At 43.7% G+C, this 15,573-nt stretch overlaps 2 protein-coding genes across 2 annotated transcripts in view; one reads left to right on the top strand and one right to left on the bottom strand.

Moving 5' to 3' along the window:
• Positions 1-15,573, top strand: part of LOC306941859 (glycine amidinotransferase, mitochondrial-like) — a gene marked incomplete at its 3' end in the record, with an annotated part of 20,220 nt that extends 4,647 nt beyond the window's left edge. The window contains exons 2-11 of the mRNA XM_079527496.1: positions 3,649-3,690; positions 7,081-7,135; positions 8,434-8,601; positions 8,763-8,958; positions 9,316-9,506; positions 12,287-12,424; positions 14,196-14,360; positions 14,544-14,607; positions 14,887-15,003; positions 15,479-15,573. Of these exons, the coding sequence (XP_079383622.1) occupies positions 3,649-3,690; positions 7,081-7,135; positions 8,434-8,601; positions 8,763-8,958; positions 9,316-9,506; positions 12,287-12,424; positions 14,196-14,360; positions 14,544-14,607; positions 14,887-15,003; positions 15,479-15,573 (1,231 nt within the window). The remainder of the gene's footprint in view (positions 1-3,648; positions 3,691-7,080; positions 7,136-8,433; positions 8,602-8,762; positions 8,959-9,315; positions 9,507-12,286; positions 12,425-14,195; positions 14,361-14,543; positions 14,608-14,886; positions 15,004-15,478) is intronic.
• Positions 10,780-11,259, bottom strand: LOC306942630 (low molecular weight phosphotyrosine protein phosphatase-like; the record flags this gene model as incomplete). Its single annotated transcript, XM_079528638.1, has 1 exon — positions 10,780-11,259. The coding sequence occupies one exon, from the start codon at positions 11,257-11,259 to the stop codon at positions 10,780-10,782; it is 480 nt and encodes a 159-aa protein (XP_079384764.1).

Genomic DNA, 15,573 nt, shown 5'->3' with positions numbered 1-15,573 from the left:
GGCTTCCCTCGCATTGTCACTGTATAGCCTACAATATTGTCAACACACAGGCACAGCCCAGACAGTGCAGCACTCAACTAGAAAAAGTATTGACTTTCTGTTTTGCACTAATCTGTGGATGTAAATCAGCAGTTTGAGCAGTGCAACCACCCGCAGATGTAAAATAAACATGGGGCATGAAAGATTTCTGCAGATGTTTCGCTATGGAAGCAGACAAGCAGTAGTAGCTGTCAAAATCATCTTTCCCTAATTAGTCTAGTAAATAAAGTAAAAATGTCCTCTCAGGTTGGACAAAATTGTATTATTTTGTTTCTCACCTGATTCTGGACATTAGGTCTACTAGCCAGGATAAAAAAAATTACCCTAATCTGCTCACTGCTAATACCCTAAATTTGCCTTAATCCAATATGCCACCATTGACAATCTATTATACGGCAATATTTTCTAAATTTCATTATGCTTGAAGTAGCATGTGACATGTCAAACTATGGGGTTTTCATGATTCTGAATCCATTCCAATATTAGTTTTGCACGAGAAACACTCCTTGCACTAAATTTGGCCATAGCCACTTGCCCAAATGTCCTCAAAATGAGCTGACCTCATCACATTTGTGATGACGGCTATGGACGTTTTTAGCCCAAGGAGTGTTTTTTGCGCAAAACTAATGCTTGGAATGGATTCAGAATCATGTCACATGCTACTTTGAAATTTAGAAAATATTGCCTTATAATAGGTTGTCAATGGTGGCATATTGGATTACGGCAAATTTAGGGTATTTGCAGTGAGCAGATTAGGGTAGATTTTTTTATCCTGGCTAGTAGACCCTAATGTCCTGTCAGAATCAGGTGAGAAACAAAATAATCCAATTTTGTCCAACCTCTGCCATTTAATTATTGTTCATGCACAGCAAGCAATTAGGCCTACAGCACCGCCACTCTCTTTAGGTAGTGTAGGCTCCAGTCCTATACCTCAAGTCCCTGCACACCTGCAGCAGTATGTTGTGGAGAGCACTATGCGAGCCTTTTCTATTGTTTGAATAATTGCAATTTAATAGCCTAATGAGTGGAGTTGGATGCCGTGCATCATTCTGAAGTATACTGTAGCCCTGCAGTGTGTGAGCGAGTTCTCACCATAGAGGTTCTCACTCTTAACTCCCCCCTTTTTAATTTACTAGTGCAACAACACAAAATACACACTCAGAAATAACAGTCAAATGATGATTACAATGTTGTTGTTGGTATTCAATGCTAGCCTGGATCCAGCCCACAGACCCTGCCCACAGAGCCCACAACACAGAGCGAACGCTACAACGCGTCCTTTGAAGACATATGTGAATAATGTGACTGAATGAAGAGAAACGCTTAACAAACAACCATGATAACTATAAGACGTTAGTAGCATAAGCATTCTATAATAAATCAACAACGTTAGCTTAGCTACCTTGTTCATTCATGGACTGAGTGGACTCACTGTGACTGGACGGAACGGCCCGGAACGGAACCGGTACAGTAGTTTAGTTTTCCCGCGGACGTTCTCTGAGGCGGGACCATGCGGGGACCATGCGGAAGGAGCATGCTGCTGATTGGACGCAAGGGGGCAGGCAGACTTTCCAACGTTGAAGCTCTGGGTCCTAGTGGTAGAAGGAGGGACTACAGGCGGACCCGTGGATTCATGACCGGGAAACCCCGTGCAGCTGGGCTTTAACGTTGAGCGCTCAGTTGCCCTACGTCACTCAGGACCTCAAAGTTGAGGTCCTGGGAGGGACTTCCGGCAGTCTTCCGGGTGCTTCAAAACGCCACTGAGCAACTTCCACTGACATGAATAGCTGGGGGGGCGGAGCTTCGCGCTAGTTCAGTCTCTATTAATATATATACTCTATGATTGGACGCAGTCTCCTTCTATACTCTGATTGGACGTTCACTGCGTGATCAGAGCCGGGACCAATCAGAAGGCGAGGAGCATAGGCAGCGGGCCAATGGCGTTGCAGGACGGACTCGAGCAGCAGGTGCATACTGAGGTTCAGACGTAGATGCTTCTCAGACAGTGTTTGAATCAGTCGCATCTCACCAGCTCTTCCGTTAACGACACAACACAGAGTTACTACATTGTTTTCATCTTCGTTTGTCCTTTCTTTCATTTTCTTACTTCTTCTGTGGTTTGAACGTTTGGCGTTTCTTTCTTTTTCGACGACCACGTCGACGACGAACGTCGACCAGTTTGACAGAGGTAAGTTGATGTTCTTCAAAATACCGTTTTAACGGAATTGTGGTGGAACATGACATTTTTATGATTTTTTCGATTGCAAAATGTTTGTAGCGTGAAGTGTGTTATGAAAATGCTAAGAAACTAACTGAACTCATTGTGGATCATTTACAGGCCGTTTTGTTTTTAGAGTAATGTTTAAATTTGAAAAATCACGGCGTGTCGCCACCAAAATGTGGAACGCCCTACCAACTGTCATTAAGACATGCGAATCCCTTGACTCCTTCAAAACCGCTCTCAAAGGGCACCTACGGATGGCTGCAATTCGAAACTGGCCCCCGTAAAATCTGAATCCCCCCCCCCCGCCCCCCCCTTCTTTCCCCTCACTGTATATATTTCTTTTCCCTTTTTACCTCCTTTTTGATGAATTCCTGTTCTGTCTATAGAAGTGTCTATTTGTACGTCTCTAAATGTTTTGATGATTTGAACATGGTGGACCCTGTTGGAAACAAGTGTAATGCTTAATTGGGTCGTCCACTCACAGTTAACAGCCTTTGTATTGAGTTTGTGCTTGAAATGTACTGTAATTCTGCAAACTGTTAATAAATTCTTCAATCAATCAATCAATCAATCAAATCATCCTGTCGCTTGTCAATGATGTTGGCTGAGTTTTGGTTATAGCTAGTGTTTTCGTTAGAAAAATGACATTATGCCACAGAACCGTAGCATGTTTGTATCAACATTCGTTCTGTCGCTTGTCAAATAGAACTTAAAGCTTTATTTATTTTTGAAAATGACTATGCTGTCGTCTGTCAACTCGTCCTGTCGCTACTCTCTTGTCAAATAGCTAACCGTTAAGCTTCGATGCGGTGATGTTTTTAAAGTGTTAGTAATGGAGTTAGTACTGTAGGACTAGGAGTATACTATACAGATACCATTTGTTACATTTGGTTTACGATAACACCACATTGATGCTTTAAACAAAACAATCCTTTGCGTTTGACAGCCTTAGTTAGTTAATTACTAATTGCTTTGCAGATTTAGATTATTAATACAAAACAAGAATAAACAACTTTAGCCCTATTTTATACTTTGGCTATTTTTGAAAAGGTTTGAGTGATTTTATTCTGAAACAGGCCATTTATAATTACTACCAAAGTATACTTTCTCCTTCATGTAAATATATTTTAATGCCAAATGTATGCTTTTGTATTGTATTACTTTTGTATTGTACTTTGATTATATAACTTATCCACCACTAGATAACATGCACAGCACATTGCACACACACTTTAAAATAAAAGGTCATGTTATCTGATTTCAAATGGGTTGCGTTTTCATAATCTTGTGTGAGCTATGTGTGAATTTTGTGTTAATTCTCTCTCTCTCTCTCTCTCTCTCTCTCTCTCTCTCTCTCTCTCTCTCTCTCTCTCTCTCTCTCTCAGGAAGCAGAGGAAGGAGGACAAGGAGAAGACACCAATAGACCAGTACACACACACACACACACACACACACACACACACACACACACACACACACACACACACACACACACACACACACACACACAGATAAGGAATAGGGAGGTGTGACAGAGAGCAGAGGTTTCAGAGTACAGCCATGTTGCTGTGTGGTGGAGTCTTGTGGTCCGAGATGGTGACGACCTCCCCCCGGGCCAAGGAACCGGACAACGCCTCCTTCTCTGTCAACGTGGATGACAGCCTGACCAGCCTGCAGTGGCTGGTCAGGCCACCGGCCTGTGACGTCTCCGTTCCTGGTGCCAGTGGCAGAGGGTCCCAGCCAGGTGGAGGGCCAGCCAACTGGAGGGAGCCTCCGCTGTCCGCCCACCACCACCAAACACATCCTGTCATCAGCTGCCGCCAGCCGGTGAGTTCTTCTCCGGTGCCTTTGTCCCCTCTGGCTGCGGACCCAGCACCCATCCAGACCATGACGCTGGCCTGCAGCCTGCGGCAGAAGAGCCTCCCTGGCATCGTGCCCCGCGGTACCCGTGGAAAGAAGCCGCCGTACACCTACCCCATGATGATCTGCATGGCCATGCAAGCCAACAGGAAGAGCAACATCGCTGCCTCCTGCATTTACCAGTGGTTCATGGACAACTTCCCCTACTTCCGCCACCACGACAAGCCTGACTCCTGGAAGAGCTCCATCCGGCACAACCTGTCCACCATTAAGGAGTTCATCAGTGTCTCTCGGCAGGGAGATGACCCAGGCAAGGGAGGCTTTTGGACGGTCGACCCGCAGTACGCCGAGGGCATCCTTCTCCGTGCTCTCAACAAGTGGACTTCCGACTTCAAGAAGGACCCGACACTGCCTAGCCCACTCGCGCAGATCCCACCACTGCCGAGCCCACTCCCGGCCAGCTCCCTGCAAACGGTTCGTCGTCCCTGTAACCCCACAGGCGGCCTGTCTGTGTCGCAGCAGTTGATCAGGGGCTTTGATGACGCCACCAGCGTGGAAGAGAAACAGCCAGGGAAGGAGATCGGCAAGCTCAAGAGGAAGAGGCGTCCAGACTCTACAGCTACCATGGCCAAAGTCCCCCGTCGATCCAGCTCCCTGGTGCTTCAGACAGAGGAACAGAAAGAGCTGGACGGCCTCCTCGATTGGGTCTTGAGTAGGCAGCTCGGTCCTATACAGCAGCATCAAGGTCCAGAGCTCTGCAGTGTTGCTACCTCCGCAGTCTCCTGTGCGGCTCCTTCACCTCCTAGCGGTGCCTTGGGTTGGCCCCCACAGAGTCCCTTCGTTCACCATCAGCTCCTTGATTCGACCTTGAGCAGGGAGCCGAGTCTTGACAGCGGGAAGCCGCTGAGCACCAGCCCCATAGAGGACAACCTGACGGTCAACTTCGACTGGGACATGGACTTGGACATCCTTACCGGCCCCATAGACGACGACCTGACGGTCAACTTCGACTGGGACTTGGACCTCCTCGATTCGACCTTGAGTGGGGAGCTGGGTCTGTACAGTGAAGAGCCGTTGAGCAGCACCAGCCCCATAGAGAAGGACGTGATCGTGACCTTTGACTTGGACTGGGATGCCTTGCTTGGGTCAGCCTTGAGCGAAGAGCCGAGTGTGGACAGCGGGGAGCCGCCATGCTGAGCCTCAAACCCAGAAGGAGGACCTGACAATGCAGATCCCCTGGCCCGAGTTGGCAATATTAACAAATGTGAATACCACACTGTGATGTCACTTTGTGTCTTTCTATGGATTGCCATGGAATGCGTCGGCTGGAGTTTCAGCACATTGGTGGCAGGCGGTTAAGTGGACCTCAACAGGAGTGAAGAGAAGTCCCTTCTGATTGGTCACAGAGGTCCCCCCAGTTGCGCTGGGTTAGTTGAGCCCTACTCCTATCCGCTCCTGGTGCGTGTGGTGGATGTGTTTCTAGGAAGGATGGACGACTGTAGCATGAAGGCAGCTGCATTACCACTTGCCAGTGAGCCTGGCTCTTCAGATGAATGCACCTTGTAACACCGTGTCCCAGGTTTGAATCCCTCACTAGGCTGTCACTTTGTTTTTGTCCGGATTGCCTTGGAGTGCTTTTGGCTGGAGTTACAGCACATTTGTGGCAGCCGGTTGTTAATTGGACTTCGACAGGTCCCTTCTGATTGGTCACAGTTGAGCTGGGTTAGTTGAGCCCTGCTCCTAACCGCTCCTGGTGCGTGTGGACGTGTTCCTAGGAAGGGTGGGGTGCCTATGCCCACACAGGCCTACTCACACAGACACAAACACAACACAAGGACAGAGACCTTGGTATGCTACTGTGTACGCATATACATTTACTGATTTATGATAAATTGCAAAAACGCAAACGCAAAAACGTCCCTTAAAACAAACATGTTACAGAAAATCACCACAGGAAACCAACGCACTCCAAGAGGATGTCATAGCAGTGGTGGAATATTTTATACTTAAGTAAAAGTAGTATTAAATAGAATAAATACCACTATATGAAAATGCTCTGTAACAAATGTTCTAAATGTGCTTTAATCTAATCTAATCTAACAAAGTAAATGTAGTCAAATTTTACTAATTTGTCTAACTTAAATCTGCAAAGTAACTTGTAACTAAGGTTTCAAATGAATGTAGTTCAGTGAAAAGTTTAATATTTGCCTTTGAGATGTTGTAAGAAAAGAAAGAAAGAAAAAGCTTCAAAATTGTAATTAGTACAGTAATAGTACCTGTGTATTTGAGCATGATATTGAATCTCCTGGAGTCTGGACCCAAAAAGATGGAGCCTGGAATGTCAGAATTATTATTAAAACTGTTATGTAATTCATTATCACAATGCTTCGTTAGTATTGTTGATGGTCTATTCAAAACAGAGCTATATATAAATAATAGGCCTATATATTGTTTTTAATTTAGATTTTATATTACGGTTTTCTAGAGATAGGCCTATTTGGCAATGATTCATATTGCATAGTGCATATTTGTATGTCTCTAAATGTTATGATGAATTGAACAAGGTGGACCCTCTTAAATAAGTAGTGCTTTATTGGGTCGTCCACTCACAGTTAACAGTTTTTGTATTGAGTTTTGAAATGTACTACTGTAATTCTGCAAACTGTTAATAAATACTTCAATCATATTTTCTCTAACTATCACTAAACACTGTTGAAATTCACTTGCACTATGTAGACAAAAACAGGAATGTGGGCAGGGACCTTTATATGTCACTGAGCATCATGCAGGTACTGAAAGACCACCCACCTCAGACATCAGCAACATTATATGAAAATTACAAATTCATTCTCAAAGAGATACTGTAGGTGGATAGGATTCTGCTCTGCCACGAAGCTGCCGCTTGACTTCACTGCATAATCTTTCCCAAATTATTATTGGACAATGCTGCGTTTAAGATATCTCAGAGGAGACAGCAGAGGGGCTGAGGCGGCTCATCTGATCGGAGCCAAGGTAATGCTTTTTCCAAATTTCAAAATGCTAAGACAAATTCTTGTTTGAACTTAAGCAGCCTACATCTGAGGTGCAGAAATAGACTAAAATTAACATGTAGGTTAGCTGATGTAGGCTAACAACTACCATTCTTTTTATTTTTGTAAAAAAATAAAGAAACTATAGGCTATGCTATATTTATCTAGAATAGGCTAAGCATCTTGAATAAAAACAGTAACTTTGATGACATCGCACAGCTAGCCTATGATCGATTTAGCCTAATACTGACATAGTTACTTTTAGTTCACTGTCTTTTTTCCGCCTCTTATTTAACGAATTCCACAGCCAAGCCAATCAAAACATCAAACAATTAAAGTAGCATAGATTTTTAAGATGAATGATACAGGAATGGGTTCTTTCATCTTTCAGGGAGTTTATAGGCATGGCTGTGGAATTTACCAAATTCCACAAAGCGTTAAAACATTTTTTGTTAACAAAAAGTAAATGCCAAAAACGTAGGCCTAATAAATAAATACATAAATAAATAATGCATATCAACAATCATTATTGTTATTAATTATTAGTTTTAGTATTATGCATATTTATTGTTGTGGAATAGACTTGTGGATACTGGATAGATTTGAAATCTAACTTGATTTTGAAATGAATGTCTGCTAACTATGTCAAGAATAAGAAACTTATAGAGAGATGACTTGATGACTGAGGTCATTTTGAGCAGGTGCGATGATGACGAGGCATGTATACAATGTAGAAAGGAGGGACACCGCCACTTGCTAGGTTAAGAGCATTTATTATTAAGAAGCAACGTTTAGGTCTTGCGACCTTCTGGCGGTGTGCGGGTGTCCCTTTCTACAAAGAATAAGAAAAACAAAATAAAACTAGAAATGCTCTCTGCCAACTTGCGCTTTGCACACAAGTTGGACAAAGGGGGGGGGGGGGGGGGGGCATAAGATGACATAACTATGTATGTTATATTAAACGGTGGTTCTTGATTGGCCGAGGGGACCACCAAAAATGTAATTCAAAGTAATAAACTGAAAATGTAAACTTTTCTTGTTTAATTTTGGTGCCAAGCCAATTTAGGGATTAGGCTACTTCTGTCAAGTCCAATGTGCCACCATTATATACATATCCAATGTGGTGACCGAGGATTTTAAGACAGGCTAAGGGCCAAGCACTAATTATTTTTTTTTTAAAACAAGTTGTTGTATGTATACATCTCAGTTCAACAAGAAGAGGGGGTCTTGAATTCTGTTGACAACAAAAATCAAAGTCGAAGCATTTCTCTTTCCTCCTAGTTTGGACGGGCTGTGACTGGCTGGGTGCAGCATGCATTCCAGAGCACCTGTCCCCCCATCAGTGAGGAGTGTCCCGTCTGTGCTTACAACGAATGGGACCCATTAGAGGAGGTGATCGTTGGCTGTGCAGAAAATGCCTGCGTGCCTCCCTTCACCATGGAGGTCAAAGTAAGAAATGATAACATAACTTGTTTGAAACACATTATTTATTGTGTTTCTGTGCACTCTCTACAAAGTAAAATCTAATGGAACCATGATGTGCATGACTTAAATGTACACGATGATGCCCTCTTTGTGAGTTTCTTGTCTTACTGTTCAATTGTTGACAGGCTAACACACATGGAAAGTGGTGGCCCTTCTATCAGAAGTATGGGGGCAAAAGTTTTCCTGCAGACCACTTGAAGAAGGCTGTTGCTGAGATTGAGGAAATGTGCAATATTCTACGTCTGGAGGGGGTTACTGTTCAAAGGCCAGAGCCCATTGACTGGTCATTTGAATACAAAACTCCAGACTTCATGTCATCAGGTAAATACCAGGTACAGATAGGATTAGAATCATTAAATCATCAGCTGATGGATGCAAGAACGTCAAGAAGTAGAGGACTGTCTGTGTTGTCAATCATTAACTGACTGGCATTTCAAACCTTTGTTTTTATGCTTTCCGTGTCTAAGCCAAATGGCTAAACTATTATGAGCAATTTGTAAGTGTAGACTTGTGTAGGATTCCATTATCTCTTTACCACTACACTACCACTTACCAAGATTGACAAATTCTGAGCATTATATAACTGAGAATGTAATAATCAACCCATGGCATTTAGCTGTAGGCCTATAAGGTGTTTTAGATAGACTTGACATGATGTGTATCTTTGACAACACCCAGGCATGTATGCTGCCATGCCCAGAGACATCCTCATGGTTGTGGGCAATGAGATAATCGAGGCTCCGATGGCCTGGAGGGCTCGTTTCTTTGAATACCGTGCATACAGGCCTCTGATCAAAGAATACTTCAGAAAGGGTGCTAAATGGACCACTGCTCCCAAACCTACTATGGCTGATGAGATGTATGATCAGGTGAGGCCTTTTTGTAAAATATTTTGTCACTATCGGTATCGGTATTTCCAGACTTCATCTTTTTGTTTTTCATAAACGAATGAACTATTTTATACTTTGTTGTATGACAAGGTTGTGCAAAAGTATAGCAAAAATAGCTGAACTACAAGCTCACAATGCGTCTCAACGCAACACGTTGTCCTGAAAAGTATCAGTTCTAGTCTGGACATAAAAGTAGCAGTTCTGGTCTGGACATAAAAGGTTTCCGCCTGACAGCGTCAATTCATTACTGGTTTGTGTTAAGCTACCCTTCATTGCCTCCTATGGTGTAAATCAGTGGTCAGCAAGTAAGTTTGGCCTCAGGCCAAACTCTTTCAAAGACAAATGAGGGCCAGAACACAATCAATGGCTAATTTAGGACCTGGAACCTTATATACAATAATATGAACTATTGTTATAAAAGTTAAAACGTGTGGTATAACAATAGATAGAAAACCATTTGGAATGAAATGTTACAGGCCTCATCCTGAATGTCTCACTTAGAGGATATTTATATACAGGATGTTAATAGTAGGGTCACAAGAAACCCCTATAAAAAAATGTCTCAATACTGACAGCCGGTAAGCAAGTGGATTCATGAATGTATATAGACAATATTTTAGGCCAATGTACCAAATTTCCCATTTTAAACAAAAGAAGCCTGTTGGCTGCCGGACTACTCAGCGGGGTGGGGAATCGAACCCGGGACCTTCTAGGTGTGCGGTGACAGTGCTACCGACTGCACCACTGTTCATTTATTTTTTACATTAATGTCATTTATTTTAGACAATTATTTGGGGGCCTATTTGCAATATCCTGACGGCCAAACAGTCGGCCCACAGGTTAGGAATGGCTGATCTGATGGTATAGTGGATAGAGTGATCCACTCTATGGTCCTGGGACTCCTGGTTAAACACTCAAATCGCATTTCCATTAATTTGTGTGGAGTCTGGACCCTGCTAATGCATTGTAATGCATGGTTGGCTGCGGGAGTACAGCGTTGACAGACCCCTTCAGCCAATCGGTGTAACAAAAATCACACTTGTGTGAAGTGAGGTGGCGCTCTTATCATCATTTTTCATCATACATCATCATTCTGGCCAATCACTTTTGACATCCTCACTTTTTATCCTCATATTCCGTGCTCCGCCAATCAAATCATCGCTATTGGGTACACTCAAAGCTGACTCAAAAGTGACATCTCCAGTCTCGAACATTATGGCTTGGCCCGTCTTATCGCTGCTTGCAGCTATATTTATACGCTATTTCTCTCCAAAAATCCTTTACAGCATCTCATGCACTGTTTGTAGACCCTTTCGTAGTCTTCATCATTCCCCTTGTATGGGTCAGGGATGATCAACTGCTTCTGGGGGTCATAGGAACCAAGGAGCTCAACCTTTGCTCTGCAGTCTGTCACAGATTTAGCCTTCTTTTCCAGGTAGCTTAAATTATTCTCGTCCATGCACAGGGCATGGTCAAAGCTGATGAAGTCTTCTTCAGTCACCTGCCTAGCCACATGCTTTATGGGCACGCTGTGGCTATTCATGCAGGCTATGGCACGAGGGTCTGGTTTGTTGCCAGTCTTTAAGTCGGACGTGGCAGCACTGTCAATCCTCCACTTATCCTCAACACCAGCATCGGTTATCATCTTTCTGAAGACTGCTTCAGCAATGGGGGATCTGCAAGTATTCCCCAAACACACAAACAACACTGACATATTACTGGGGGCCTCCATTTCACATTGAACAATAAAGCCCCACGTTGGCGCACCTCCAGGGTCTCTGAATCTTATGTGGCCGGCCTGTGACGTCACGTCAGTCTGCAGTCATCTATGGCGTATCTATGACATAATTATGACTGCAAATGTGGTCAAGCCTGATTGGACTTCCATTAAAGTTAAATCATTTTAAAAATACTGTGTGTATGTGTGTACACATATGTAACGGAGCGCATACGTTGGTCCGACGTATAAACAGTCCGACATGCAACAGTCCGACATGCGTGGCCGGTTAACCCATTTTGACCTGGGAACGATTCTACAATTGTCTTCTCAATCCTGACAGTTTTCTTGAAAAACCCCATGTTTCTATTTCAGTGGTTCTCAAACATTTTCATGTCAAGGATCCCCAAATATATATGTAATCGGGCCGCCGCCGACCCCCATCTGAAAATATGTTGTTCCAGGGACCCCGCAGAAGCACATATTTGAGTTAAAAATGTTCGCTCTAAAAGAATATATATTCAAAGATTTGTGCCGCATTTAGACGATTTTTCTAAAATAGCAGACCTACAAGCTCGTGCCGCGCTATGAGCTTGTAGATCTGCTATTTTTCAATAGCTAAAGTGTAACAACACCCAGAATGGGTTAAGACTCCCATAAGGAAAGCCAACATCTTAACCAGGAATGTTAATATCAATCCCTTACTTTTTCTGTCATGTCAAGAGAAAATTAAAAATACATTAACCCTAGAGCCAAGAAGATTCATATTTGAGTCAGTGATAAAAAGAAGTCTAGGGGAACAGTGGCACAGTCGGTAGCGATGTCGCCTCACAGCTAGAAGGCACCGGGTTCGATTCACACCATGGGCGCTGTGGGTGCTGGGGGCGTGTTCTCTCCTCTCATCAGCGCCCATACCCTAGGTTCGGGTTGGCAAAAAGGGCTTTTCTGTGTGTCGTTTGCATGTTGTCCCTATGTCCCCTACTACCCTAGGGTAGGTACCCTCACAAAAAACATATAATCGTCTTCACAATGTCTCCTGCAGGACTACCCCATCTGCACAGTGGAGGACAGACACAAGCTGGCTGCCCAGGGGAGGTTTGTCACCACAGAGCATGAGCCCTGCTTTGATGCTGCCGATTTCATCAGAGCTGGAAAGGATCTGTTCGTCCAAAGGAGTCAGGTATAAAAGTCACAGTCCTGTTCGCCATACTATCTCAATAATCAGATTATTTTGCCATGAGAATACACTAACCTGACTCCGCCAGATAGCGGCAGTATTGAGTTCACAAGTTCCCTCCTAGCAGGAGGAGCAGGAGGAGGAACTCACTGCTGCCACCAGATGGCGGAGTCAAGTTAGACTAACACATGCACATACCAAAACTCACCACCTATAGAGCACCGAAGTCCTGACGTCACTGCCCTCTACTACCAGCAGAGGGCAGTGAGCTCAAAGGTTCCTGTATGTTTTTATAAGCATTGTACTCTCCATAGGGGGATTTTAGATCGCCTCATATAAGAACTGTGTTTGAAAAATAAACCGATCACCCCGGCCTTTTCACTCATATGGATATGAAGCATCGACTGAAGGTGGAAATGTACAAATATACCCAAAGAGTAACAAAATAAGCGTTAGAAACGAGCCAAACAACCCAGAGACTACATTTCCGGGTAGGCTGCTTCTGCCCGCAGCCCGTCGCACAACAGAAACTGAACGTTAATTATGTTTATTTTTATTTTTATTTTATTGATATATAATGTATCGTGGTTAGTACGAGTCGAGTCACCACCAGCTGAGCTTACGTCAACGAGGAATCTCAGGAACGCAATATGTTGACAGCTGGGCGTGACGTATATGCTCAGCGACATTGCATTCATATGTAGTTTCTAGGCTTTTGCGGTCACATTAATTCAATTTTCTCTAGAAACTGGCTGTATCAAATATGAATGGACATCATTAACGACGCACAGCCACTCCCCTGACAGAAACGCTGAGGTGGTCGGTTTATTTTTCAAACACAGTTCTTATATGAAGCGACCTAAAATCGCCGTTTGGGGATCTCAATGCAAATAAACAAATACATGAACCTGGCGATTGACGACCTCTACTGAAAGTGACGTCAGACTTCGGAGCTCTATATACAGTAACACTACTTGTATGCCAAATCCATATGAAGTTGACCTCCATTTTAGGCACACATTCTACAAACATCAACATTTTTATATAGTGTTTATAATAGTGAAATATATATTTTAAAATAATGAGGAAAAATAGGGCTAAAATCAGAGCAGTGCTCAAAGTCGTAGTCAAAGTCATACGATTTGTCACACACGTTACCACAGTGAAATTTGTTCTTCGCATTTGACCCATCTCTTGGAGCAGTGAGCTGCAGCCAAGGATTGGTGAGCTGCAGCTGTGCCACGCTCGGGAATCATTTTGATTAGTTGATTTGACCCCCAATCCAACCCTTTGATGCCGAGTGCCAAGCAGGGAGGCATTGGGTATTTTTAGTCTTTGGTATGACCCGCCCGGGGATCGAAGTTTCAGGGTGGACACTCTAACCACAATTCCCTCCCCACTTCGCCTTATAAAATCATCAGATACTAAGGGCTGAGGCTCAAATGACAGTTCTACAATCTGCAGGAGAGAACAAAGATTAGATAAAGTCAAATGAATGAAGAAGAGGCAGATTATTTAACAGGACGCAGACCTGTCACAAGCCATAAAATTGTCCCACTGTTCTGTGTGTGCTCCAAGGCCCCTCATATTGCAAATATTATTTTGAAAGGATAGTAGGGAGACAGTAAACTGAGGTCAGGCAGGAGCATTAAACACAGGTCTCCAGACGGAATTGATTTGGGGAAGTTGTGATGATATACCGGTCAGCCACAGCCCACAGGAGCACTGCATCCACCTGTATGCGTTGACACATATCCCATTGCTTCCTCTGCAGGTTACAAACTACATGGGAATTGAGTGGATGCGTCGTCATCTTGCCCCAGATTACAACATCCATATAATCTCCTTTGAGGATCCCAATCCTATGCACATCGATGCCACCTTTAACATTATTGGGCCGGGACTGGTGTTGTCCAACCCTGATCGCCCTTGTCACCAGGTAAGATCAGAGGGGCTGAGAGAGAGAGAGAGAATGAGAGAGAGCTGAATGAAAGACACTGAGAAACACCATGAGAGAGAGAATCTTTCTCTTAGTGTCCAGAGCTATACCCTCTTGTGAGATAATATAATAATAGGTCAGGTGTGTTTCATTTTGTCATCTCCATTGTGTCTTATTTCTCAGATTGACATGTTTAAGAAAGCTGGCTGGACAGTCATGAAACCCCCATTGCCCTTGATTCCTGATGGTGAGTTTTGACTTTTAAACCAATGACCTATAGACAAGGCAAAGCCAGGCAAGCACATTTCAACAATCAGACAATTCAAAGTGCTTCACATAAATCATTAAGACATGAATACACTAAGCACTAATAAGAGACAATTCAGACAGTATAAACATTCTATTGTCAAAATTCATGTCACCATCCTTTCAGCTGTTTAAACCACTAGCACATTTTTTAAAGAATAATATGACATTGTGAATACAAAATCTTATGGACATCCTTTGCATCTTATCTCCTGTGTAGACCATCCACTGTGGATGTCCTCCAAGTGGCTGTCTATGAATGTATTAATGTTGGATGAGAAGCGTGTAATGGTTGATGCCAATGAAACCACCATACAGAAAATGTTTGAGAACCTTGGTGAGTTGACATAATGCTTTTTTCATTTCCATGACATAGTCCATTCATGTACCTTTTTCATACGGAGAAATGCAACAATGTGCAAACACAGGCACCATTGTGTGTTTGATTTTGCGGAGATAACACTTCCGCGCTTGTCCTTGTACGGTATGTTGAGCGCAAGCCTAGTCTTTTTTTTATCCCATGATTTTGCAACCCATTTTTTCACCCAGTGTCAATTATCTAATGTAATCCTGGGCACTACACTTCCTCGGCCAACCTGGGGAGGCCGCGGACTAACCTCATGCTCCCTTCTATGTATGAGGAGTCCAAGCTGCTTCTTTTCACCTGACGGGAGAGTTTCCCCCGCCGGACGCATGGAGGAACACGTTATTCCGACCAGTTCCTTTCCCCTCCATAAGCCTCGTCTTTCCATTTCCGTTGGCAAATGAGTTTACAAACGCAAAGCTTGTGAATTGTCATTCACACCGTTCAGCTATGGTTCAGCTTGCCCCACATCAGGGCGAGGGGGCGGAGATCAGAGAGAGGGGGGCTCTCTATGACGAGACGTTGCTACGAACTTCTGCCTGA

The sequence above is a fragment of the Electrona antarctica genome (genome assembly GCF_951216825.1).
Source record: "Electrona antarctica genome assembly, chromosome: 18".
NCBI lineage: Eukaryota > Metazoa > Chordata > Actinopteri > Myctophiformes > Myctophidae > Electrona > Electrona antarctica.
This window is presented reverse-complemented; position numbering and strand designations above follow the sequence as displayed.